The following is a 27,059-nucleotide window of genomic DNA, read 5'->3' on the forward strand; positions in this document are numbered from 1 at the left end:
AGGTATGTTTACCTCATGTTTATTGCATATATATGAGTGTTATTGTAAAGTAAGTTTATTATAATAATCAGTTAAGTCACTGTATATTAAATGCATACATAAGCTTATTTTTTTCAACTTGGGAAATTTTTCCAGTTTTATTGAGATTTCTTGACCTACAGCTCTGGATAAGTTTAAGACACACGGAATAATGAGTTGACCTACAACTATTGTGAAATGATCATCACAATAAGTTCTGTTAATATCCCCCATCTCTTGTGCATAGGGTTTTTCAATGGAAGATTGTGATTTCTTCCCTTCCCAACTCCAGCCCACCTTAATGTTCTCTTGAGCTAGGCAGAGCGCTCCCAAAGCTGTGGCAGAATCAGGGTGGGAAGAGAGACTAAGTTCTCCTTTTCAACTGGAGTCTCAGTGAGGAATGCAGTTGCCAGACTGGCTCCCCCTGGACCAGAAATGAGTACAGAACAGGATCCAGCCTCCGAGAAGCTGGGAGAGGCCCAGAGTCCCTCAGGCTCATTGGTTTCTAAGGAAAACCAAACAGCTCAACACTCAACCTGGGCAGGTGAGAGTTTGTGTGGAAACTCTAAACAGGTTTCCTCCACATGCCTTGTCAAAGGCGTCCTAGAAGGACATCTGCCGACATCCTTCTGTCTGACAAAAGCTAAAAGCTCTATGACTTGTGAGAAAACCACTGGTAAGACCCTACCAAGGGTGACAGAAGACCCCAAAAAGCACAATAAAGAAAATAAAACAAAACAAAACATACTAAAGTGTCAACGCACTAGACAGAGAAAAACAGAATAGATATTACTAAGAAAGGCGGTGTAGTGAGAGGTGGGTAATAAGAGAACGAGTGTTTTTAAGGACATTGCAAAGAATTTTGTGTAACTCAAAGCCAGAATTTCTATAAGTAAACAAAAATAAACCACTGTATGGATTGAGGCATGAACAGTCACTGATAAGACCCAAACTATTGTTCTGGAACTTGAGAATATACCAGATGAAAAGAAGTCGGTAAAAATCAGAGAGCAAAAATACAAAAATAAGGAAACTGTGGGAAAAAGGTGAGACTCAGAAGGTATGTTTATTAGAATTATTGTGTGAACACAGTGTGTTCCTAGAGATCAAAATAGAGCAGATGAAGGAGAGGAAGAATAATACTTCCTTAGGTGAAGATATACAAGTTTATTAGATTTTCTGAGTTCCAAAAATGGATTTATACATAAAAAAAAACAAATCTAAGTAAATCTTGGCAAAATTTGTAAAACCTATGTAAAATTTAAAAAAATAACAAATTTTTAGATTTTTCAAAATTTCCTACTAAGAAAAATATATACTGGCATCATCATATTTATCTTTTAAAATATTGGGCTGTGGCTGACATCTGAATACCATTTACAGCCTACATCTGTCAAGGTCAAAGTTATTTGAAAAAGAAGCCAGAAACTATATAATTTCTGTACCTTATCTAGAATTGCTGTAACATTTCTATATAATGTCTATACCTTATTTGAGAAAATAGTTTACATGAAATCAGAGTCAAAGACAATGACAAGGTCAGGAAAAATGGTATCATTCGTGCGCTCTGAAATTGTGAGTGTGTGTATGTGTGTCTTTGTATGAGCAGAGCTAATTGTAAATGGGCACATCTGAGGATGTTAAAAGGTGCTGCGCAGTCTAGGAATCATGCAGCACAAAGCAACTGTTGCAGAAAAGGCTGTAGTGTGAGAACAAAGGGCTAAGTCAGGATATTTCCAAACCTTATGTAGGACATGGAATGGAGGATACAAATGGGAATCAGCCAGTATTCCCAATATTTTTACTGGGATTGAAGGAGTAGTTAATACTAAAAGTAGTAGAGAAAAAAAAAAACATGAGAATAGGTTGTAAGTCTCTCTACTGTCATGGTTCTAAGCAACAATGGCAAGCTATTGGCTGAACATTGGAAATCGTAATGTGTGTGTGAATTCAGTATCGTGGAAAGACAAATGCATTAAAATTGTGATAATAGCATCTAATGCACATTGTAATGTGAGTTGTAGAATGTGATGTAAAAGTGCAAGGAGAAACTCACTTTACAGTGGGTGCTTAAGAATAGATAATACTTACATTGAGTCTAATTTTGGAAATACCAAGTCAGGAATAAAGCAGTGCAGGGACCAGCCAGCAGTGGCAGGGAGACAAATCCAGCTTCTATTTGTTTTTATAAATAGTGTTTTTCTGGAGCACAGTCATTCCCATTCATTTAGTCTTGTCTGTGGTGCTCTGGGTACTGCTGTGACAGAGGAGTAAGTTGCTGTAAGGACTGACTCACAAAGTGCAAAATATCTCTTGTGCTGCCTTTTACAGAAAAGAGGGCCTACCTCCACTGTAAAGGCTTTCGGGGAATGAGACCGACCGGAGTTCAGGATAATAATTCCAGGGTAGTGAGTGGTGCAGTCCTGAGAGGCAAGGTGTCCGCTGATCTGGGACAGTTAGTTTTTTGCCAGCCTTGCTGAATATGTGCAAAAATATGGCATGTGGTACAAATAACAGGATCAGGTTTATTGCCTTTAGGCAGATGCTGTAAGGTATCTAACAGGTAGCTTTCCCTTCAGTGTTACTGAGATAACTGAGTTTTGAGGAGGGCGACAGCATGCACAGCTAGGCATTCATCTTCCATCACTCCCTTTCACCTAGGAGAGGCCCTGGGACTTAATTCCGGCTGGTAAGATGTAAGGGGAGAGCTTCCAGGAAAGGTACAGATCCCCTGACTAAAAGACATAGCTGGCACGCATATGTCAGCCACTTCCATTTTCCTTTTTTGCTGCCTCTAACGCAGAAGTGGTTCAGAAATGCGGCAGCTGATGGAAACCACTGGAGCAAAGCCTCTTGTTCAGTGAGACGAAGCAGAAAGATAATAGGGCCTGGAAGAAGGGTGCTATGGCAGAACTAATGCTCCAGCGCCGGCCTGCCTGTCCCAAAGCCTTTCCTGAGAAAGTAAATCTCTTTCTACTTAAGCGCTTTCACTCAATCTCAGATATGTGCAAGTACACTGAAGCTCAACTGGTACTTGGACAAATTCTATGTTTCAGCGAACTCTGTGTTTCAGCAAAGATTTGGACCTAATACTACTGAATCCAAAGGAATAGTGAGAAGAGTTTCATCATCGGCTAAGAAACAGCAATGTCATTTTCTGTTAAGTGCCTTGATTTACAAATAATACACGAAGTCATCACTCCTTTCCCCTCTCCCTACTACATAGTATGATTCTGGTTGATTTTGCTGTGGCAGCAATGTGCATTCTGCCTGTGGTGTCGCTAACAGTTTGCGGATATTTAAATCATGCTTGTCGTAAACTCTAGAGACAATTGTATCCACACAAGCCCCGATCTGTGCATGAAAGGAGATTGCACATTTTGAATTTAGACTTTCAGTTCTGCAGAAAATCTGAAATAGATCACCACAAAACAACGACTTAGTTTTGTCAGGGTCTGAGACTGCAGGTTGCCACAGCAGTTGTGATAATGTTCACCGAAATAGCTCCAAGGAATATTTAGTGAGCACTGTCTGCCGTTTGCAATAATTTTATGCTTGCATCATCATGAGGGCAGTGTTCAAATGATCTTTGTTGCACAGTGGATGAAACCAATACATAGAATTAAGTAATTTGTCCAAGATTGCATGTTTGGTGAGAAATGCAACTAGTTAGAATGAATGAACTGGTTAGAAATGAAAGTAGGTTTCTAACCTAGGCATAGCTTTACTTTTTAGTTCTCCTTTTTTAATTTGTTAAGAATTAAAATCTGGATCAAGGTATTTTTTGAATAATTACAACAAAAAAGTGGATGTTCCGGAACCCATACAGTTTACTAAGTGAGAAGGGAGGGTCTTACAGTTGACCCATTCGAGTAATGTGTTGTTGTATGTATGGGTGTGTGCATCAGTCTGTGTCTGTTTATCTGTTGATGAACACTTAGTATTTGTCCATACCTTGACTACTATAAACAATGCTGCAGTTAACATACAGGTGCACATATCTTCTTGAAATTAGTGTTTTTATGTTCTTCTGATAAATTCCCAGAAGTGGAATTTCTGGATCACAAGCTAGTCCTATTTTTACTGTTTTGAAGAACCTCCACACTATTTCCCATACTGGATGCAAAAATTTATAATTTATAAATTTAACAATTTATAATTCTACCAACAGTGTATGAGGGTTCTACAAAGGGTCTTTTAAAAATAAAAAATACACTGTAATCAAATTAAATTGGGGAAATTAAATTTGTAGGCAATTCAAAGAAAAAAATAAACACCTTAATGATCCCCTCCACAATCTCAAATTTTACTAGTGATTTAAGAAACCACAAAGGAGAAGAGATACCAGTGTACAACAGTGTGCAGGTTTAATAATCAAAAAATTGTTAATATGCAGAACTGTTAGCAGAAGGGTACATTCTCATAGTTTTAAGGGAATTTGGCAATATCTATTAATATTTTTAATAGGAACAAATTCATTTGTTGGACAATTGCTATTGTAAAGAACTTTTCTTTTATTGTTGTTCAAGTACAGTTTCTTCTCCAAACAGATGCTTCTCCAAGGAGGACATACAGAGGGTCCAGAGACATATGAAAAGGTGCTCAGTATTGCTAACCATCAGAGGGATGACAAGTTGAAACCACAATTGGATAGTACTTCATATCATTGAGAATGGCAATTATAACCAAATCAACAAACAACAAATGTTGGAGAGGTTGTGGAGAAAAGGGAATCCTAGTGCACTGTTAGTGGGATTTCAGACTGGTGCAAGCATTATGGAAAACAGTATGGAATTTTCTCAGAATACTAAAGATGGAAGTGCCTTTTGAACCCGGCAATTCCACCGCTAGGATTGTATCCTAAAATCCCTGAAACACCAATCCCAAAGAACCTATGAACCTTAATGTTCATAGCAGAACAATTTACAATAGTCAAGTTCAGGAAACAGCCTAAGTGCCCATCAGTAAATGAATGGATCAAAAACTATGGTATTTATACACAAAGGAATTTTATGCAGCAGAAAGAAAGATGCAGAGAACTATTCTGTAAGTACACTCACTTGGGTGTGGAAAGATAGTTGTATGTAAAAGAGTGCCCACTGCAGTATTGTTTAAAATAGTCAAACATTGGAGGCACATTCAAAGTATACTGATAAAGAAGTTTTCAAATAAATGCCACTTTAAACATGTACAGATACCCCATGAAGCCTTAAAATGAATGGATTTGTATGTGTATGCACGTCATACAGAAAGCTCTATTATTTCAATAAGAAAAGGGTTTTAGAATTGCATTTGAAGTAGTCTTCAGTTTATTTTAGAAAATAAGTGTGTGTTGCAGAATATGTGTGATATACACAAGAAATGTGTGAAGGAAACACAAGAACATATAGGTGAAGGTGATTGCTTTTTAAAATAGGCTGTGGCTTTATCTGTTACGAGTAAAATATATTGTTCTTTATTAAAAGCTATACATATATGTGTTGTTTATAAAATAATAAAAAGTGAAATGTGGATTTGTGATAAAATAATAAAATTTAGATAGCATTAATCCTTAATGTAAAGATATGTCAGTTTCTAATACTGATAAAAGCTAACAGTGTGGTTAGATGGCAATATAATTTCCCACAGCACAATACCTTATAAAATCACTGTTTCTATTATATAATCATTAATGGAGTTTTGAATCATCAAATCATTAAAAATATACCTTTTCTCTTTCCATGCATCTTTCTAAGTTTTTCTGGAGAGAGGGAGAAGGATTGAAAGTCTGTCATGTGCTGAGAACTGGGAGGGCGGCTAGTAACAAAACAGTAGTTAAAGCAAAGACCTAAATGTGAGCAGTCTGCAGACATAGAAACAAAAAATGTCAAGATGGTGTTTGGTAAACAAAATGTAGGGAAACTGTAGAGTGGACAGGGTCCAGCTGGCAGATCACAAATGATGTCCTCTACAAATGTAACATAATGCACAAGGGGTTGTTGGTTGGACAAAAAAAAAAAAAAAAACAAAGAAAAGGCATTTCACATAGAGAATGCAATGATGCAAAATACTCCTCTCTTCCATGTGAGTTCCTTGCCTACTTATGGGTACCTGTGTGTACATGTGTGTGCATGCATGTGGTATTAAGGGAGAATGAATAGGATCATCATGCAAATGATGAATTCCCTTTTATAGCTTAGCAGGATATCCTATGAAAATCCAGAGAAGATAGGAACAGAGACTTCCTGGGTGTGCAAGTTTTTATCAGATTATTATTTCTTGTGTAGCTATAGTGCTAAGTAACTGTAATGGTCATGGATCCCTCCAAGTAATTTCTGTGTGCTGTATTGCCAGGGAGAAAAGCATAATGCGGTTACATATTTCTTGTCAGTGGGTAGTATTAAGCAAGCAAAATCTTCAGGAATCTGGATGACTTAGTAAAGAAAGATACAAAATAAACTGAAGTGCTTTTCAATACATGTTTTTAAAGTTTTTTTTATGTGTTTGAATTGCATCATGTAATTTCAACCACTATCTAAGGAATCATATCCCCAAGGGCAGGGTTTTTTAATCTTGCCACTATTCACACCTTGGACTGGATGCTTTCTTGCTGTGGAGGCTGGTTTGTGCATTGTGGGATGTTTAACAGCCCCCAGTCTCTACCCACTAAATGCCAGTAGCATCTTTCCCACACTGCCATACCATGCATGATGTATTCAGACATTGCCAAATGCTCTCTGGGACGCAAAATTGCTCTCAGTTGAGATCCACTGAGCTAGGAAACATTCAAGATAAAAGAATAAAAACATTTCAAAGGAGAATCATAAATTGGATAATATGGTATTTTTTAAATTTGTAGTCACTTCCCAAGAGAATCCCATTGTGTTAGAATGTACGTGCCATATATTTTATGAACAAACTCACTGTCAGCCAAGGTAATGATTTTCATGTTTAAATATCAATTGCCATACTCAAATACATGCTGTGATGAAAACAGCAATGTAAACATTCAAATAAATCAAGTTATCTGTGCTGAATAAAAGAAGAATAATGGCATGGCTACTTTAAAGTTACGGCTCTCATTAAAAAAACAAATCTACCTTTTTTATTGCATTACTTTCCTGAAAGATCATTTGAAATACAGCTGTAAGGTGCTGTCTGTCATAGTACTCTGTTTTTATTACTCATCTAAAATATACTCAAATTAAATGAAGTGACCATACAGGAACAGAATGGAAGTATAATGTTATGAAGGGCCAGTGTAATCTGAATAGGCCCAGGGAAAGACGAGTATACAGTTTATCAATGCACATTTAACACTTTTTTTCTGTGATACATAATACATGATCATTCCAGCTTTGATGGTTTTACCACACCCTACAAACTATACTATAATTTCACTCAATGTCTAATTTTTCAGAACTGAGACTTAATATGAAACAAAAAGTCAATGATGTTCATTGTCATGGCACAATGAAGAAAATAATTGTGAGATAAAATTACACTCACTCTTGAAGTCAGCATTTAAGTTCGTGTGTGCATTTCAGAAATGAAGATAGGTTGAGTAAAATTATATTGTAACTAATATTACCATTCTCAGATGAAAAGGGCATTATAAGTCCTAAGATAAGACATCTAGCAATATTGCAATGGCATATAATATTATTTTTTAAAAGCTGGCAAAGTTGTGTTTCATTGTATTGTTAAATCTCTTTTCTTTAAAACAATAATGGCAATTTGTCTCTTCTATTTGTATGTAAGTTTACCCATATTTCTGCAGTTATAATCGTGCTTGTGTTACCGAACAAGAGGAGGTCCAAGGGAGGGGCAATACAATATTTGGCCCACCTAGGGATGCCCAAAACTGCTGTACAACAGGGGCCCCTCCCAAAAACCAAAATACTAAAATCTACTGGGCCCTTCTGTCCGCCGCCAATTGGAAACACATCTCTTAATGCCAGAGATTTGTGAAAAGGAAACAAAATGTTTATTTAATGCTATTCAGGCCTAATGCCACCACTAAAATATCAAAGTCCTTTAGGTTATACACCTACACCCACACAGCGCTCCCTTCTCCCTCTGTCCCAACTCCGGGTACCGTAAATCAGGAAAAGAGCACACGTCTGTGTTGCAGGCCGCTGGCACCGTCAGCTGTGTCACTGTGCAGGATCTCGAGTTAATCCAAAGTACTGTGGTACCCTCTCATGGTCCACTGGCAAGAGTCCTTTGTACCCAGTTCCAATCAAAGTCTCTGTTGCTTTTCAGGCCCCGCAGCCAAAGGGGGCACCCCAAAGCCGCGTGGGCCTCTTCTACCAAAGCTGCAGGAGTCCGCACTCCACCAAAAGCATGTGGCTGTCTTCTTCACCTGGCTGCAGGGATCTCCATTCTGGCAAAGCTGCGTGGTTTTTCCCTTTCACCTGGGAAAGAGGGGGTCCACACCCTGCCAAAACCGTGTGGCTCTCCCTTTCACCCCACCAACAGGGGGTCCTTACTCTGCTGAAACCGCGTGGCTCTCTCTCATCTGCCCAAGCAGGGACCCTTCATGTTCTGGAGCCAGTCTTTTCCAAGCTCCCACACAGCGGCCCTTCCACTCAGGGGCGCAGCCCTTAGTTACATCCTGAGTCCAAGCCCTCCTCACTCAGGAGAGCAGCTCATAGATCCCATCTTGAGTCCCTGCCACAACCTTCTCCCTCCTCAGGAGCATCGACCCCAGTTACATTCTCCTGAGTCCCAGTAGTTCCATCCTCCGTCCCTGCTAGTTCCTTCTTACTCCCTTCTCCCTTCTGCCTCAAACTTGGCCACAGCTATTTAACATATCTATGAAACCAGTTAAAGGTTATAGATATGTTAAATAACCATTCCTCCAGAGGTTAGCTCCAAAACTGTTGCTATGCAAAATAGCTCTCAATGGCCTGGCTCCATTCTTTCTTCCCCCTGTGGGGGGGGGGGGAGTGAGGACATCTTATATGTCTCTCCAATATTCCTATACACTTTGAATTCTGGACACTTTTCTAAATCTTTTTGGGGGGCCCCCCTGTCTGCACCCTGTATCACTTGCAAAAGGATTCAGGGATTTTAGTATAAATTTAAATTTGGCTGCATTGTAGTCACTTTAATTTTTTTAAAAAATGCATAATATCTAAATGTTGTTTCAAAGAAAACCATACCAGATCACAATCCAATTTTTCTGAAAATAAATGTTATATCTTCCTCGTTTTCTACAGAAACATTATTTTGAAGAAAATATATAAACCTACCTGCTCTCTCCTATATATTAATAAATATACCTATAATTAAACATTATTTAAAAGCATTTAAAAATGGTAATATGTGATAGAAGTAATGAAAATTGCATATGTCACTTAAAAACTTTAATTTCAATGGAGTACAAAACCAAGTTTTGTAATATATATTATATATATATATATATGTGTATATATATATACATATATAAAGTTTTACTCTATGACCCTTAAATTCTGTGAGGTTCCTTGTCTTTGGAGATGTACTGAAATGTCCCTAATCTTCCTGTTCGCATCTTTTTTGTTCCCCTGTCTCGACCCCACAGGCCGGTTTCCATTTTCGGCTGTGTTCTTTGTCACGCAGCAACAAGTAGAGACACCAGCTGTGTTTACTTTATGGCATTGCTTGTAGGGGGACCGATTTAGCTCAGCCTGAACATCTTGGGAGCTTCACCCTGGATATCTTCCAGGATTCTAGTAGCCATTTTACAATCCTCACCCTGGGGCATAATCTTCCGAATGAGGTCATTTCAGTAATGTGAGGCTGACTCTGCACTTGTACACGGCAAATTGGAGTGCACGTGCGGAGTGACAGAAGACCACTGATATATCATAAATTGGACAAAAATGCCTACGTTTCACACTTTTCTCTTCTTGGTTTTTATCATGTAACTTCTTGTCTATGTAAGTTAGCCCTTGTTTTGTGACAAGCTACAACTTAGTGGATCATCGATTTTACAACAGACTATCAGAAGAAGAAACTAAGAAGACAATCCCATTTGCACACCCGTCAAAAACAATAAACCACTTAGGAATAATTTAACAAAAGAGGTGGAATATCTTTACAGTAAAAACTGAAATACACTGATATAAGTCATTGAAGAAAATTCAGACAAACACAAGGATATTTTATGCTTATGGGTGGAAGAATTAATATTGGTAAAATGTCCATACTACCAAAAGCAACCTACAGATTCAGTGTAATTCCCATCAAAATCCCAATGGCATTTTTTAAAGAAATACAAAAATCAATACTATAATTTGTGTGAAACTGCTGAAAAAGCTGAGTTGAAGAAATGTTGAGAAATAACAAAGATGAAGGGATCACATTTCTTGATTTCACACTGTTGTTTACAAAGCCATATTAATCAAAACAGTATAGTACCAGCATGAAAACAAACATGTAGATCAATGGAACATGATGAAGAGCCCAGAAATATACCTGTGCATATATGGTCAGTTCATTGTTGACAAAGGAGCCAAGAATATATAGTGGGGAAAGAATAGTGTCTTTGATAAATAGTGCTGGGAAAACTAGAAAGCCACGTGCAAAGCAATAAATCTGGACCCTTATTTCACACTGTACACAAAAATCAACTCAAAATGCGTTACATATGTGTGCGTAAGACCTGAAACTATAAAACTCCTTGGAGTAAACATAGGGGTAAGCTCCTTGACGTCAGTCTTGGCAATGACTTTTGGATTTGATACCAAAAGTAAAACTAACAAAAGCCAAAATTAACAAGTGGGACTACATATCAGACTAAAATGTTCTGCACCACGAAGAAAACTATCAACAAAATGAAAAAGCAACCTATGCAATGGGACAAAATATATCTCATGAAATCTTACGGCAGACTTTGGAGAGTGCAAGAGCAGAGTCTAAGGGTTTTTTAAAAGGAGGCTCGGATTCCACTACTTTTTAAACTCTTTTCTATTATTGAAAACACTTCACTTAAAACAGTGTTCTGCAAATATTTATTGAATAATTACATGTTGACCAATTTAACATAATTTTGTCTGAAGAAAGGCTTTTAAAAATATAGCCTCTTAATTTTTCTTAATATCATTTTTTCTATTGGGTAAAAATTTATTGCTTCATGTGGTAATGATTAATTTTATTTTACTATTTAAGATTAAATTCTTTAATGTCAATTCAAGAAAAACACATAAACCAATCTAATTTTTTACTTTTGTTTAATGGTTGATGTGATCCACCATATCATATTTTATGCTACTCCTGATTCCTAAGTTTCTCCACTTACTTTTTAAAAAATATTTTATTTAGTTATCCTTAGAGAGAGAGGGGAAGGGAAGGAGAAAGAGAGGAAGAGAAACATCAATGTGTGATTGCCTCTTACATGTCCCCAACTGGGGGGTCTGGCCCACAACCCAGGCATGTGCCCTGAGTGGGAATTGAACTGGCGACTGTTTGGTTCCCAGGCTGGCGCTCAATCCACTGAGCCACACTAGCCAGAGCTCTACTTACTTTTATGAAAGTAGATTTGATTTGGGATTCCCCAATAGACCTAATTAATTTATAATAGAAATTATTTCACTGGAATAAAGTCTTTCACCATCGTTGACCCAAATTCACAAATCACTGCATTAGAGTATAGGCTGCTGAAATTCCATCCAAAAAAATCAGATGTACTATAAATTCAACCTTACTTTTAGTTGAATTTGATTTTGAATTCTATTTTGATTTCCTCTATTGAAGTGCTACTTTAGGTATTCTTCTTCGTTTTCTGGGAGTTAGGTGAAGACTGAAGGGAAAGTAAGTGTAGAGTGAAGGCTTATCAACAGGAATGGGGTGAATCTCAGAGAGAGACAGCACAGTGAGGAAGAGGTATGTCAATGACATCATAGACCCCTGTTGTAATCTACCAGATGTTCACTGATCAGTCCTTGACCATCATAATTGCCTAGTTTCCATCTTAATTGCAAGTCTTCCCCAGATCCACAAAGTTTCTGCCAGAAAATATTTTCACCTTACTAATCTATAGGTACGAGTATAGGCCAACCAAATGAGACCAAGCAGGCAGTTCACTCAGAGTTTGCTTTAGCAAGAGCATCAGTCACCATTACTTCCACTTTGGCAGAGACTCACAGGCAGGCAGAAGAGTGGTGAAGCTTTACAGTGGACAAAAGCAAAGGCTTTGAGTGTGCCGTGATTGTAGATTGCTGACATGGGAAGGCTGTTGGTGTGCGGATTAGAAGCAGAGCTTTCTATGTAACTGGTTAAGGATGCATATGTTGCTTTATATGATTGATCTGAAGTTGGGAGTGGGGAAACATTTAGGAAAACTAGAAGTTACTAATGAAGTCCTAGCCATTGGTAAATGATTGTTATTGTTTGGCCTCCTGGATATTTGCTACTGAGAGTCATTTAACTTCTTAGGAGTCTAACTTAGTGATGATAATATGGCTCTGGAGCTGGTTATTATAGATAATGGCTGAGTTTCTTGGGCTATTTGCTACCAACTGTGAGTCAGAGTTCTATTTTATGCACGGTCTGGACATTGTTCATTTTATATGGACTCTTTCAAATCAAACCATAGAAAGAGCATAAAAGTCATTTTGGGACGTAGAGGAAAACAGAATATACCAGAGACACCTCAAATGTATAACCGACAAAAATCAATGGTAAAATATATATCTCCATCATTAAAGACAAGTGGTAAAATAGTATCTGTGGAAGTTAATGAAGCAAGGTATAGGGATTTAACTATTTTGGGTATAGTGCTAAATATAGTACCACCATAACTAAAATTATTCATGTAATTCAAATTGCATGGTGATGTATTAGGAGGTAATTTAGATGTAGTGTATACATTGCCTTTAATTCTGATGTATCTGAATACTTTCCAATTGTTATAAAATCAGAACATTCAAAATCATAATGAAAGAAGTCATAAGACAAATGAAGAGTTGCTACATTGGAATATTGGATCTGGTGAGATTAGGTATGAAAACTGAAGGTGGTATTAATTTGTATTGATATGGTTTTGTCCTATTTTATTATTTTTGGTAACTTTAATATATAAATATTTTAGTAATCAAAGTTACTGGTACCTGGTCAAAATTAACTATATTGGAGTTTTTCCTTAATATGGAAACCAAAGATAGAATGTTAATTGTATATGTGTGTATATATATAACCACATATATTTAAATAAATATAATGATCATATATAATAGAGTATACACTAAGAATACATATTATACCTTTTTATTAAACTCTTCTGAAATATGATTCACAACTTTTGTAAACAAATGAGAATTCCTGGTAATCTATTTTTTTAAAGATTTTATTTATTTTTGGAGAGAGGAGAAGGGAGGGAGAAAGAGATGGAGAGAAACATCAATGTGTGGTTGCTTCTCACACACCCCCAACTGGGACTCTGGCCCACAACCCAGACATGTGCCCTGACTGGGAATCAAACTAGTGACCCTTTGATCTGCAGCACTCAATCCACTGAGCCACACCAGCCAGGGCTTTATTTTGAAGTTTATTTGTTTATTTGGTTTTGGGGTTTGTTTATGCTTTTCTGTTATTGTTAAATAAAACCTCAGCTAGAACAATGCAACATTATTCAGAACAGTGCTGAACTTGGTAGTAATTTCTGCTTTTAAAATGAAATCTTTTCCAGATAGGGCAATTAGATTCAATTACAGTACCTAACCATTATACTTGATAAAATATATTAGTACTAATCAATGTAATGGCAGACACTTGTTGAGAAACCTGTTTAATACCTTATGCATTAATCACAACGTAATCATGAAAAACAAATCCACATCTAGTGAGATCAGTAGAAGAAATTACATGAGTGGGAAATGTTAAAAACTGGTAGGAGACATGAAAAATGAAATCATGGATTGTGAAGCAACCAGTAAAGGGGTTAGCACCCTTAATCTAAAGCTAAGAGAAAAATTTCGACAGTGGGAGAGGGCAGCTGAGAGGGCATTTAAACCACTGAGGAAATGAAATCATTGCCAGGGACCTCATTTAAGGCAGAAAGAGGAGGAAATAGAGGGAAGGAGGGGGGAAGGAAAAAGGAAGGTTCTTTTTCTGTTTTTCATTTTCCCTCTAGCACCTGTCATTGTTCAGTCCATAAGGAAGGCTAATCAATATCAATGACAGGTGTTAGGTTCCTGAGAACAGTATAGCACAAGATGTGATATCAATCTGGAACCAACATGAAAACTGGTTTAGAAGATATACAAGACTGGTGGGAATGTGATCAGTCCAGTCACTTTTTAATAAACCTTTTCACTTATACTGCAATTGAGAAAATTGTGAGCAACCCATAAGACTAATGGAAGAGCATAAAGCTGCTGTCAGTCCCTGGGGATTGCTTCCCCTGAAGTATTCTACCACACTTTTGCATTTGGCAAAGATATGTTTATTGACTTGGATTTTAGGGATGGGGGATGAAATATAATGTTGACTCACTCTACACAGATACATATGGACTGCATGACATACCACCAAAGGAGCAAATAAGAAAAAGGCAGGAGATAATGTAATAATTAAACAGGATTCAACAAATCATGCCTGAGTGGAGCGAAAGAGTATATAGGAAAGAATGTCTCATATCATAACAGGCAGGCCCAGGCTCGAATGCTGCCTCCTCCAACTGTCAATTGTACAACATCTGGAACGTCAGTCCATTTGTAAAATGGTACTAAGTGTAATTTCCCCAATTGTTTAATCTCATTACGAAATTAAATGACATATAGCAGAGGGCTTCCATATCACTGGCACTCAAAACATACTATTTTCTTATTTTTTCCTTATATTAAAGAATGTAATACCAAATTTAGTTGTGTAATGTGAAATTTACCACTAAGTATTCTTAGAAAAAATATCTAATTAAAAATACAGAGATTTACTCTAGCCTTGGTATAAAAAAACACAAAATAGTAACTTTTGTTTTAATCTATAGTTGTTTCATGAGTGTTGTTGCAGAGGACTTTTTTTTTTAAATCAAATGACTCTTTGGTGAATATTCAAAGTGTTACTGAATTACATGACGACTAGAATCCTGCGCTATTGCTCTATTTGGTGAAATTGCAATCTTTCCGTGTAAAATGGAATTTAAGTTGTAGCTTGATGACTGTTGCTTTTTCAAAGTCCCTAGAAAAATCTTCTGAGAATTAAGCCTTAGGGGATTTCTTCAGAGGGAGATTCTCAGTCTTCATAAATCCTCAGCTTATTTTTATTCATAGTTCTGGCTCAACACTGGTTCCCTTGAGATTTCATCATCGCCGTGAACCCTGACCAGTCATGCATACAATCTGCAATCTCAGAGAACATTTGCTTTGCATTAAATTACTTTACTAAGTATTTCAAATTGGTCTTTAGAGAGATGCAATGAAGTCCACTCTTTCTGCTCCTCCCTGATGACAGAACTTTACAAAACACGTGCTGTTTTAAGACTGTAGTTCCAAAGGAAACCCATGAAAAGAATGAAACAGGGCAGTCCCCAATGGAAACAAAACTGAAGGTTATTTTGTGAAAACAAAAATCTTGAAAAATTTATTTACGTACTTGAGTTCTTTCAGATTTGTATAAAACATCAGCTGAGGAACAGTGATCCATCTATGGGAACAGTTAACAGTGTACCACAGGAAATATTTAGCATGAAAAGGCTTTACACTAAGTAGCCAATGAAACTGTACAATGCAATGTGTCCGAGGGTACTGTTTGTAATGGAAATGGTTGTAAACAATTAAAAAGTTTATATAACTCTTTAGGAAATTGTCTTTGATGAAAACTGGATATGTAGAGAAGGGGCTATAGGTTTAGTAGCCATTGACCAAATCCATACAATAACTTTCAGAGAAAATGAGATTCTCATCTTAATAATTTAGTGCAATAACTGGCTTTTAGGCATCACTTTATATAATTTTATTTGGAAATATAGCACAGTAGAAGACAATATTTTTTTCTTTTCTACTATGCATGCAATTAGAGCACATAGCATGAATAAGGGAATTAAGTGGTCCAATGTAGGATGATTTTCTCAGATATAAACATATAAATTTTGATGATTTTTTCACCTAAACTTTTAACTAAGAATAAAAGTTCATATTCCTGAAGGTATAAGTCCAAGGTCAAGATGGCAGTCAGCCATGCTCCCACTCAAATCACTGTGGAAGGATTTGCTCCAAGACTTTTCTCTAGCAGCTTGTAATTTTCTGGACATCCTTGGCTTTCCCTGGCTTGTGGAATTATCACCCTCTTCTCTGCCTTCATCCTCACATAAACTTCACTGTATAAGGGGTGTGTGTGTTTGTCTGTCTTCAAATTTTCCCTTTTGAAAAGGACATCCAGTCATATTGGATTAGGGGCTCACTCTACTCCAAAATGACCTCATCTAAACTAATTACATTAACAATGACTCTATTTACAAATAAGGTCACCCTCTGAGATAGAACTTGAACACATACATTTTCAAGGGAAATAATCCAATCCATAACATGCACCTCATAGACAACATGGTGCTGACTGACTGAGAGAGCAGGGGGTTGGGCAGGGCAGGGAGGGCAATGGGGGAAAAACTGGGACAACTGCAAGTGAATAACAGTAAAAAAAGAAAGATTTTTACTTCAAACAAAGAGTTCATTTTTTGATTACTTATATATTTTTAATGAAAAAGAGCCTTTTTTTCTAACGTACAAATACTTCTGAGAGTACCCCTGGTTCTTATATTTTGCCATCTGAACTTTAAATTAATTAGCAAGTTTGTGGTTTTATTTTGGCCTGACACCCCCTTATCAATTCTCTTTGGTAAGAAATCCTTGAACAGGTGAGCAAATCCTTTTCCTCTCCCTGCCATTTATCTCTCCCGGGGCTGCTTGCTCCTGGGCAGGCTGACTTTTTGTTGGTCTGTGTTGCCTTCAGCCAGCAGTCGGCAGGCATACTCAAAGTGGCAGCTTGATACCTTCAGATGCCACCAAAGTGCAGTGAGGGAGGTAATTTGCTGTTCCTTGTTTCACACAGAAATAGAACTGCCTAATACCTGTAAGACCTACAGCACAGAAATATGTTAAGGGCTGTCCTTTTTGACCATTATATTTCCATTTCTTCCCCTGAAACATCTTTTTGCTGTGTACTTTCCTCTTCTATTTTAAACCATCCCTTAGTCAATACCTCCAGGCTACCATTCCTTCCTTCCTTCCTCCTTTCCCCGGTCTCTATTCACATGTCACTTTATTCATGCTTCTCAGCTTTCACTTCGTGAAGCTGGACTTTTATAGACACTCCAAGCCAAGCACACTGTCTTTCTCTTTCATGTACTGATCTGGCCCATCACCATAAGGAGATGTGATCTTGCACTGTCTGTTTTCCTCAGCTTTCTCCCTGGAATGATTGCTTGGGGACTATTTTAAGATGTTAAAAACTATTTAGACTTAAATTACTATTGCAAGACCAGAACAAGTTTCAAAAACATAGGGTTTTATAAATGTGGTTTCTTAATGGCTATTATTTTACAACTTTCTATACTGTTTTCTCTTTTCTGAATCCTTGTCATCTCTCTGTATTAGGTACTAGCAACATTTTCCCCAACAAATCAAAGATTTGACTGGTATAATTTTATAGCATTTTATCAACTTCTATAGCCTGACCTGGGAAATTACTACAGAATTTTTGTAATGAGGTACCAATGAAAATGTCTCCTAAATCAACTTTTATTTGTAAATATGCACCTAATAGTATTCTCTGAATAAGTTGGAGAGATAACTCGTGGGTATAGGCCAAGTGTCACTGATATTCTATTAATAGTAATAATTATACTTAGTAGTAGAAGAGATATTTTGCATATAACTAGCTCTGGAAAGTGTTAAAGTAATAAAGCCAGAACATGTAATGCTCTAATGTGAAAATTCATGCTACACACAAATAAGGCTTTCTACAGATGGACTAGCATTGAGGTAAAAAAACTTTACTTTTAATTTTGAGATCATAGGTTTACATGCAGTCATGTGATATGATGTAGATTCCTTATATCTGTATCCTTTACCCAGTTTTTCCCAATGATAACATACTACAAAACTGTTAAATGATATTGTTGTTGGTGGAAATCAGGCTCACCATGGGGTTGCAAAGAAAAATAAAAGCCTTTCACAGACCCACGCACAGCAGATTATGGTGTGGCGAGTCTTATTCAGGCATAAATCTGCCCCTGGGTTTCCAATCTCCAGTCTTCATCCCGTCATGGCAAAACCCCAACTTTATTTTCAGCGAAGTCAAAACAAAAGTTAATGTCTAGAGTTTCTGTTTCATATTAAAGTTTAGTCTTGGAACCCACAGTCTGCTGCAGACAGAGAGATAACAAGGGTGGGAAGAGAAAGAGAGAGAGGAAGAATTCTTTGTTCCCCTGGGATTATAACCAGGTTCTTTTTCAAAATAACCAGTCAACTTCCTCAGTTTTCAATGGGGCTTTTGATAAATTCACTCCTTAGGTAGACTGACAGGCTTCTATGGACAAACACCTCCCCCTCCACTCCCCAACAACCAGGTCCTGGAGGGCAGACAGAGCTCCTGGGGAGATTTCCTGTGCTCAGAGGATTAAGTCTCCTCAGTCTCAGCATCCTGCATTTGTGGGTGAGTCTGTAACTGCTACAGCTTCCTGACTAAGCAAGCAGGCTATGCTCTAGAATTTATTCAACTCAATGACTAATTCCCTTTGCTCTCTTTCTTATTAATATCTAGCTAACCTTTTGACCCAGCAATTCCACTGCTGGGATTATACCCTAAGAGCCCCAAAACACCAATCCAAAAGAACCTATGCACCCTAGTGTTCATAGCAGCATAATTTAAGATAGCCAAGTTCTGGAAGCAAGCTAAGTGCCCATCAGCAAATGAATGGATCAAGAAACTTTGATACATTTAAACAATGGAATTCTACTTAGCAGAGAGAAAAAAGGAGCTTATATTCTTTGTGACATCATGGGTGGAACTGGAAAGCATTATGCTAAGTAAAATAATCCAGGTGGTGAGGGACAAATACCGTATGATCTCACCTTTAACTGGAACATAATCAACAAAGGAAAAAAGGAAACAAAATATAACCAGAGACGTTGAAATTAAGGACAATCTAACAATAACCAGAGGGGAGTGTGGAGGAGACTGAGGGGAGAAGGGTTTTCAGGAACTACTATAAAGGACAAATGGACAAAACCAAGGGGGAGGGTGGAAGCAAGGGAGGGAGGTGGGTTTGGATGGGGTTGGGGGGATTGGTGGGGAGAAAATGCAGACAACTGTAATTGAACAGCAATAAAGTAACATAAGAAACAAAATTAAATAAATAAATTTTAAAAAACCAAGTTAACTACCTATGGCAACAATATCATCAGATTAATGAAATGATTTAATGTACCACTCTTATTTAGATTTCTGTAGTTTTACTTGTGTGTGTATGTGTGTTTTAGTTTTATTGGATTTCTCACCAGTGTCTGTTCACAGACCTACCACCATAAACAAAATAATGAAGAGTATCTTGCGTATACTTCAAAATCATGAGTGTATTTCATGTTGCCATTTTATAAAACCAACCATCCTGCACTTCCTCTCACCTAAGCACTGGCAACTACTAATCTGTTATCCATTTCTAAAACTTAATCAATTTCAAATAAATAAAATTATATACATTATATAACCTTTTGGACTTGGCTTTTCTTACTATGTATAATTCCCTGAAGATTCATTTCAGTTTTCACAAATATGAATAGTCTGTTTATTTTTATTGCTGAGCAGTAAGTCATAGTATGAATACATCACAGTTGGTTTGATTATTTTCCCATCTGCATTATTTTCTTTTGGGAACAATGTTGCCCATGAATAATATTACCATGAATTTTAGGAACAGGCTTTTATATGAACATACATTTTTATTACTGTAATATGAATGCCAAAGAGTACAGCTTGCTGGTTGTATGGTACATGCATGTTCTGTTTTATAAGAATCTGCTAAACTTACATCTCCACCAGTAGTGTTTGAGTAGCCTAATTTCTCAGCATTCTCACTAGCATTTGGCGTTGCTATTATATTTCCCATAATTAGAGGTTTGTTTTAGACATAACATAGTCAGTACTCCCCTTCTGGGTATGAATAATGACTAATTATATTTCTGTTTGGATCTCAGTACCAAAATACTATTTAGAACCCAGAATCATAGTGTATTATTAAAAATCATATACATTTTTCATCTGTGGATAAGAATTGACAGGTGCATTTGCATAGTAACTCTTTTAGGTTTTCTAGCATCCCTTGCAGGCAAAGAAAAACAAGCTTTGTTTAAGGTTGTGTCTGAATTTCAACATGAAAGTAAAAATTCATATTCGAACAGATATCAGACCTGTTGTAGGTGTACCATACCAGCATATTTGAAGTAACTACTAAAATTAAAGACTGACAACTTTTAGTACTTCTGCAGTCAATTACCAAAATGAATGCAGAATTTTATAAAGACTCACTTGATTGTGAAAATATTTTGTTGGTTATATAACCCAGATGAGTAGGAATTTTTTTCACTTAAGAAAATTAAATATCAAGCATGCACTAAGTGATTCATCAAATACATGTTATGAGTAAATGAGAACCCTAAACCACTAATTCTACAGTGAAGTTATATAATCCTTAATAAATGGATGCCATGTTACACTTCCCTCAGTTTTGTGTGGGAACAACTGAAATATAGCAGATAGACTTATCTAATGATTTACATGATGTTTCAAACATGTGAACACAAAGCAATTCGCATAATAGATCCACAGATATTAATGCTGCAAATGTATGTTAAAGTCTATAAATTATTTTAAAATACATTTTAATCACTAAAAATCTAGTGTGGTAGGGACATTCTGATACCCATGTGGACAGATAATTATATTGGTCCTGTGATTTAGTGTAGAAGAGACTAAAAGATGCTAACTGAACCTTGGGAACCAGTTAGGAGTCTCATTAATCATCCATGTAAGAAAAAAAAGAGGATGAATGATGGAAAAGACTTGAGTGAGCTATTTTGATGTCATTAACAATTTAATGCCAACTCATTCACCCTCACAACTAATCACAAGCTTTTTCACCACTGGTTTCTGAAGAGTCAGGTAGCATTCAATATACACTCTCATCACAACTTTGATTTTGCCACATGGTTAAGCCCAATTTGAGTCTTTTTTTAAATTTTATTTATTTATTTATTTATTTATTTATTTATTTATTTATTTTTAGAAAAAGGGGAAGGAAAGGAAAAAGAGAAGGAGAGAACTATAATATGAGGTTGTCTCTCATGCAATGCCTACTGGGAATCTAGCTTACAACCCAGACATGTGCCCTGGCCAGGAACTGGACCAGCAACCTTGGTTCATAGGCCTGCGCTCAATTCACTGAGCTATACCAGTCGGGGTTGATTTGAGTCTTGACCATCAATCAAACCCAAAGCTGATTATATGAGTGTTAAAAGAGAACTTTTTATTCTATAAGCACATATAGAGTCACATCAAAAGAGCTAAGATAAAATGTTCTATTTCTTACTTTCATTTAGGGCAGTTGACAGCAGGGAAAGAAAAGCAAGGAATGTGTTTGACAGATAAATCTAAGAATAAAATGTATTGGAACATATTCATTATAGCTCTCCATAGATATTTCAGCATAACCCTTTTCTGTGTACAAAGTACTCATGTGCTAAATACCATAACACACTAAAATTTGTTTTCCTGAATGCACAGGTACCTCTGTTCTACAGGTGACAGCTACTGATGCGGATGACCCCACCTACGGGAACAGCGCACGGGTGGTCTACAGCATTCTCCAAGGACAGCCCTACTTCTCCGTAGATCCTAAAACAGGTTAGTTAATTTATGTATACTTTATGTTCAGGTGCATGCGCACAAAAGAAAGGAATGTTTTTATACTTGGACGTGGAACAACATGGGTTGGAATTATGCTGCTTCACTTATATGAAAATTATTTTTAATAATTACATGTAGTACTATAAATGCATTTAAATTTCTCATAATTGTCTTAACATTTTCCTCTCTATAGCATAATTTATTGCAAGAATATAATATATAATATGTGTAATATAGAAAATATGTGTTAATTGTTGTAATCAATAAGGCTTATGGGCAACAGGTTATTAGTAGTTAAGTTTGGGTGGAATCAAAGGTTATTACAGATTATAACTGTGTGGAAGGTCAGCACCCCTAATTTCTCTATTTTTTAAGGGTCAACTGTGTTTCTTTTACTCTTCTATATCAGACATTGTTATTTTAGCACATTTGAAAATGTCCTCACTTTTTTAAAACAATGTGATGGAATAACTGAAGATAAATTAACTGCTTTCCTTAATATTTTGCTTATCTACTGTGTTTACCTATATCAGATATTGAAACACTCTCTGCTTAAAACAAACATGGAGTATTACATAAAATGACATTTTCTGTGGGGTCAGCTTTGCCCACAAAGTGCCCCTGTCTGCCATGGATGAAAATAAAACTACTAAGACATGATCTGCTTGGGGAGGAGAGGTGGCCAATCTTTCAGAGGAGAAGGGCCAAGAGCCCCTTCCTCAATGGCTTTTATTGGGTTGTAATACACAGGAATACAGTGGCAAGCATCAAACAGTAGATAACATTTCAAAGAGATCTGAGGGCTTAGTCTGAGTCAGTGTCTGTCAGGTAAGAGGGTTGCAGAAACTTTGGGAGACATACCCATTTCCTGCTCGGACCCTTATCATATGAATGAAAGCACTCTTAGCAAAGCAGGCTAGACAGGACTTTAGGAATTCTTTCTTATGCTCAATCACCCTGGATCCCACTCTAGTCAGCAAGGGGCTGCACCATCTCCTTCATCACAGGTTTTTCAGGCTGAAGTGGAGTAGAGCCAGGAAGCGCTTCTCTCAGATGGAAATGGGAACTCGGGCTATGTCAAAATAGCCTGGGGGTGAGAGCCCATCACTCCCTCTTTGCTGCAGCCCCCCAAATCCTTCCATGATGGCCTCCCAAGTGGTCATGTCTGGCTTAGGTTTCCCCCCCTCTGAGGGGTCGTACCCGCCTCTGACTAACCAGCCAAGTGTTGGGTCAGGGGATGAAGCAGGAGCAGCACTGCTACTAGAGACAAGCTTTGTCTCCTTAGTGGCTCACATTCCAGAGGTCGATCACTCAACCTTAGGCATGGGGGGCAATTACAACTCCTGAAACCAGGCAGAGAGGTTCCCAACAATTTTCCGGTGTATTGTTTTGTTTACACATTAGTTTAATTCTTTGCAAAATAGGATAAATGAATTGTTTAGATTATTTTATATTTTATTGAAATTTTTTCATATAAGTTCTACATTACTTTGAAGAATTATGCCTTCAAATGACTTTTTCATTGAGACAATTTTTGTCTCATTATGATAATTTTTGACAATATACGATAATTTTTGATAATATATAACAATTTTTGTCTCATTATAACAATATATAACCTTGTCATGCAAGGTTATGTATTACGTTATATATGTATGACAAGGTTGTATATTACCTTGAAGAGTTATGTCTTCAAATGACTCTTTTCATAATGAGGCAATTTTTTAGCTCTCAAATATTGCATCAATTATGAGAAATTAAGTGAGAATGAAGGCAAAGGCAGATCACTATTTTCTCAGAAAAATATGAATTTTGCTTTCTTTCCCCTCTATTTTTCCGGTCAAAGTAATCATATACTATCATATCATATGATGTGATGCCAAAATGAGAATGAAAGATACTCAGTAATGCGTTACAGAGTCATAGTACAACAGCATGACCCAAAACCCACAAAGAGCTCTGGCCCAATTAACAAAGTTTTAAGAAAATCTTGGCTAAATATAAAACCCATTGTAACTGTAGCCAAATGTTTAGTACAAAACAAGTCTCGGTCCTGGCTGGTGTAGCTCAGTGGATTGAGTGCAGGCTGGGGAACCAAGCAACCACGGTTTGATTCCCAGTCAGGGCACATGCCTGGGTTGCAGGCCAGTTCCCAGCAGGGGAAACACAAGAGGCAACCATACATTGATATTTCTTTCCCTCTCTCCTTCCTTTCCCTTCTAAAGATAAATAAATAAAATCTTTAAAAAAAACAAGTCTCAAGTTTACTAATATTTTCAAGGATATGCATGATTATGAGATACAGATGAAGCATAGAAAGAAATCCATGATGCATCCTGAGAAAGGTTAACAAGTGTGGTCTTTGAGCAAAGGGCACTACCACGTAACTTACGCAGAGAGCCACATTTGGTCATATAGATCTCCACAGATTCATATACATAGCATACATGACATTTTTCTGGGAACCCTCCTCCACAAGTCTATAGATGCCAGGCTTGTTTACCATTGTGTTAGACAACTGAAAGGTGTCATAGACAAGCACACTTCCATGGTGAATACTATTAGCTTGCTGGGAGTATTGGCATCACCATGTTTACAAGAAGATTTGACCAGGTTACTCGTCCACTTTCTTTATTTGTTATGATCTAACACGTAAGTACACTGGGCAAGGATAGATTTCAGGCATATGGCTTAACCCCTTAATTCTCATAATTTATGAATAAAATAATGAGGAATATACATGGATATAGATATGTAAATAAATAATATAGACACATACATATACAAGGTCTCTCCAGAAGGCACCCAACCATGTAATATGAAATATATTTATTGAGGAAGATACAAGATACAAGAAACATTGTACATAGAACAATGGCACTTTAGTCCTTTTCAAAGTAGGCTCCTTGGGACCTCACACAGTTCTTCCAATTGTTGTTAGTTGCCCTGAATCTCATCCATAGTTTGAAATATCTGTCCTTTCAAAGGTGATTTTAGTTTTGGGAAAAGCCAGAAGTTGCAGGGCACCAAATCATGGCCATAGGGGAGCTGAGTTCCCTGAATGATTTTATGTTTTGCAAAAAAAACTTTGCATGAGATGTGATGCATGAGCAGGCATGTTGTCATGATGAAGCTGCCAATCACCAGTTGCCCATAGCTGTGGCCTTTGAGTCATCTGAATTGTTTCTGTGGAGAAATGTTCAAGCTTAATGCAAATGTTGATGCAGATTCATTGCTCTACTTGCTCAGTCATGAATGTGTAGATGGCCACACAATACACATGCTCACTCAACAGCATCTACCACCCCCCCACTGACTAGTACATTGAAGACATCATTGTTCATGCATGCGCGTTGATGTAAACCTTTCTTATATTAATAATGGCTGGACTTTTTCCAACCGACCTTGTACATTCAGATATTATATTATTGTAGCTATAGAACAAATTACAATATATAATTTTAAAAGTAAAAAGTAGAAATTGGAATAAATAAATAAATAATACAATGTTACCTAAAATGAATATGAGATATACAAGTTGTGTTGGTACCCAGATATTATTAAATATTTAGAATAAAAATATCTGTTAACCTGATAATGAAATTTCTGGAGCAAAATATATATATACATATGTGCCAACAGCGTTGCCTTGGTAGGAAGATGTGGAATTAGTTGACCATATTTATTTGATCAAAGGACATTTAACCTATAATGTTTTATAAATTTAAAGTGTTGAACTTTGATGTACTATGTTTATATATTGTACTATGATTGCCATTTTAGTGATAGAAAATCCTAACACAACTCACTATCTGCTATGCCCTGCTCATTTTGTTCTTTTTCTCAATAATCATGGTTGTTTTATATATAAAAGGAATATATCTCATGTTAAATATTTATCTTCCTAGAGGAAGTAAATAAGGCTGTGTTCTAATTGCCTTGCTGAGTATCACACACAGATGCACACATGTGCAAACACACATATGGCTTTAGCCCATCAATGGTCCTATGCATAGCCAAATGTTTATTTATGAATAAATGTTGTAGTTACTTAAAAGAATATTGCTAAGGTATAGAAATCCTGTATACATTTTAAAAACCTTCTATGCATTTCCCCTTCTGATAAAACAAAACCAATTCTGAGTGTGTGCATGTGTCTGAATGTCTATTCTAATGTGTGTGTTTGTGCGCATGTGTGAATGTGCTTTGGATGGATAAAGCAGGCCCCTGGGGAGATTTGATTGGTGCTATACTCTGCTGTAGTTTGTGCATTAGTGATGCAAATATATCAATAACCCAATATTCAAACGTGGATTGCATTTGGTTATACTTTTTATAGGATAATTAAGTACTTCATTAAACAAAAAGTAGTTATTTGAAACATAAATAGGCTGCTAATCAAATACTTCTCTTTAAAAGGTTCTTTACTCTTACTTTTTTACCTTTACTTTAAGCAAAATGATTCATCATGTGAAACGCATCCCTCGATGTTGATATTTTAATATTATATTTGCTGTAGCATGATGGGAAAATACAGGTATACATACTACTACAAAAACTCTTTACTCAGATGCCTTAGTTGTCTGTGATAATAGGGATTATAAAACAGAATGCTCATTATTCTCTATAAAGTTAAAACTTTTTGGCAATGTAAACTTAAAAGACCCATTGCTATGCAATTAAACACTTTCAAAACCCGTGAATTTGGTGGAAAATGGTACATATTATGACAAAGTACTAGACACAAACTCACTACGAACTTAAGAATAAGTTGCTATGGAAGGGATGTTATATTTGAAGTATTGAAATAGTAGTTACTTGTAAATTTACATTTTAATAGTAACATTTTTATTCTCTCCTCTAATGTGGCATGACTGTATTTCAACAAGCTTCCGATTACTTTCAATGAAAACAAACTCTAATACAGAACTTTTGTGCCTACATAGGGTTGGGAGGGCTTACAGATAAGATCAGGGCTTTGGTTGTGTTGTTTTACTATATTAAAAGGTACTTTTTGGTACTCACTGTAACTTTCCAATGAGCTGCCAGTGAGGTTTTATTTCCTATTTTATAAGCAATCTATGAATTACTGCACCCATATATTTGAAATATGTGGCTCTTGAGTAACTATGCTATAAATAATTGATTTAATAAGTCGTATGTTTTTTGACATT

At 36.6% G+C, this 27,059-nt stretch overlaps 1 protein-coding gene across 1 annotated transcript in view; it reads left to right on the forward strand.

Annotated features, from left to right (window-relative positions):
* The window catches only part of CDH18 (cadherin 18), a 237,845-nt gene that overhangs the window by 53,036 nt on the left and 157,750 nt on the right, over positions 1–27,059 (forward strand). The window contains exon 3 of the mRNA XM_053657326.1: positions 21,763–21,882. Within this exon, the coding sequence (XP_053513301.1) occupies positions 21,763–21,882 (120 nt within the window). The remainder of the gene's footprint in view (positions 1–21,762; positions 21,883–27,059) is intronic.

Source organism: Artibeus jamaicensis, unplaced genomic scaffold (genome assembly GCF_021234435.1).
Source record: "Artibeus jamaicensis isolate MK-2021 breed Jamaican fruit bat unplaced genomic scaffold, CSHL_Jam_final scaffold_369, whole genome shotgun sequence".
Lineage (NCBI taxonomy): Eukaryota > Metazoa > Chordata > Mammalia > Chiroptera > Phyllostomidae > Artibeus > Artibeus jamaicensis.